This window comes from Vavraia culicis (genome assembly GCF_000192795.1).
Source record: "Vavraia culicis subsp. floridensis unplaced genomic scaffold supercont1.168, whole genome shotgun sequence".
Classification (NCBI taxonomy): domain Eukaryota; kingdom Fungi; phylum Microsporidia; family Pleistophoridae; genus Vavraia; species Vavraia culicis.
Window position 1 is genome coordinate 1 of NW_007360771.1, and position 1,061 is coordinate 1,061.

The 1,061-nt window shown below is 38.2% G+C and overlaps 1 protein-coding gene across 1 annotated transcript; it reads left to right on the plus strand.

Moving 5' to 3' along the window:
- Positions 1-301: 301 nt before the first annotated feature.
- On the plus strand, positions 302-658 carry VCUG_02700 (uncharacterized protein; the record flags this gene model as incomplete). The annotated part of the gene is made up of 1 exon (XM_008077519.1): positions 302-658. One exon carries the CDS (start codon positions 302-304, stop codon positions 656-658), a length of 357 nt encoding a protein of 118 aa, XP_008075710.1.
- Between the last annotated feature and the right edge of the window lie 403 nt (positions 659-1,061).

The window sequence follows — 1,061 nt, forward strand, 5'->3', positions numbered from 1 at the left end:
TATACAGTGATTGTGTTGGGATATACGATGATGAGTACGTAAACATTAGCGATTATTTCACGAACTTGTGGAGAATGTGTAAGACGAGTAGCTGCATTTCTGAAAAAAAGAATTCCTTGAAGGAGTCGAGCAGGATACAAAGCGGGTCATCACTTTCCGTTCTTGATGCAATGATCAGGAAAATGGAGAAAACTATGAAAAGCTTGGTAAGTATTTTTCATTATACATAGGAAAATCCAACGGAATCAAAAGACAGTTCAAAATAGTGTTTCACGACAAGAACTGCGATTTTAGTGTTCTTATGTCATTCGTCAGTGATCTATTCCTGTGTAATAGTTCACTGGCATGGGTAAAACACGGACACAAGAACGGAATGTGCAATAGCGGTTCAAAGTGTGATGTCGCACAGAACAAAATAGTGTGCAAAGTGGACAATCCCGACAGTGCTATCGATCTTGATAAAGTGAAGAGGATGTCTTTGGATCATAAAATATATTTTCACAGTAACAAATCGTATGATGAGCTAATTTTTGTCACAAAGTGTCAGTTGCTGGGTGAGAAAAAGGCACTCTTTGAGGGAAAGCTGTTAAGTATGGAGGGTACGCTAGTAGCAACTGTTACACAGGAGGGAATTATCACAATCAAAAACAATGATTAAATGGTGTATGTGTGTTTTATATGAGATGAAGCTGATGTTGTGACCACAATGGTCTACTAAGCATCAAGAAGCATCAAACATTCGAGTGATCGATAGCGATATGGCACGTAATTAATACGCACGGTTCTGTCGTTGTCGATTACTGCTATGGCTGTTGACAAAGAAATGAGTGACTGCAAAGATTGCACTTCACAAAGAGAACTGTTTGCAACGATTTATTTGATGCGTTCAATTCTGTCATCATGGATTGTAATTGTTAACACTGCATTTCTCTCCTTAAGGGCTGAAGTATTCGCATTGCTGTTTTTCTTATTGTGTCTAGTCCATATCCACCAAGTAATTACGGGATGATAGTTAGATACATTTTTGACAAGCAACACAACCATGAAGAGTATTCTAGAAC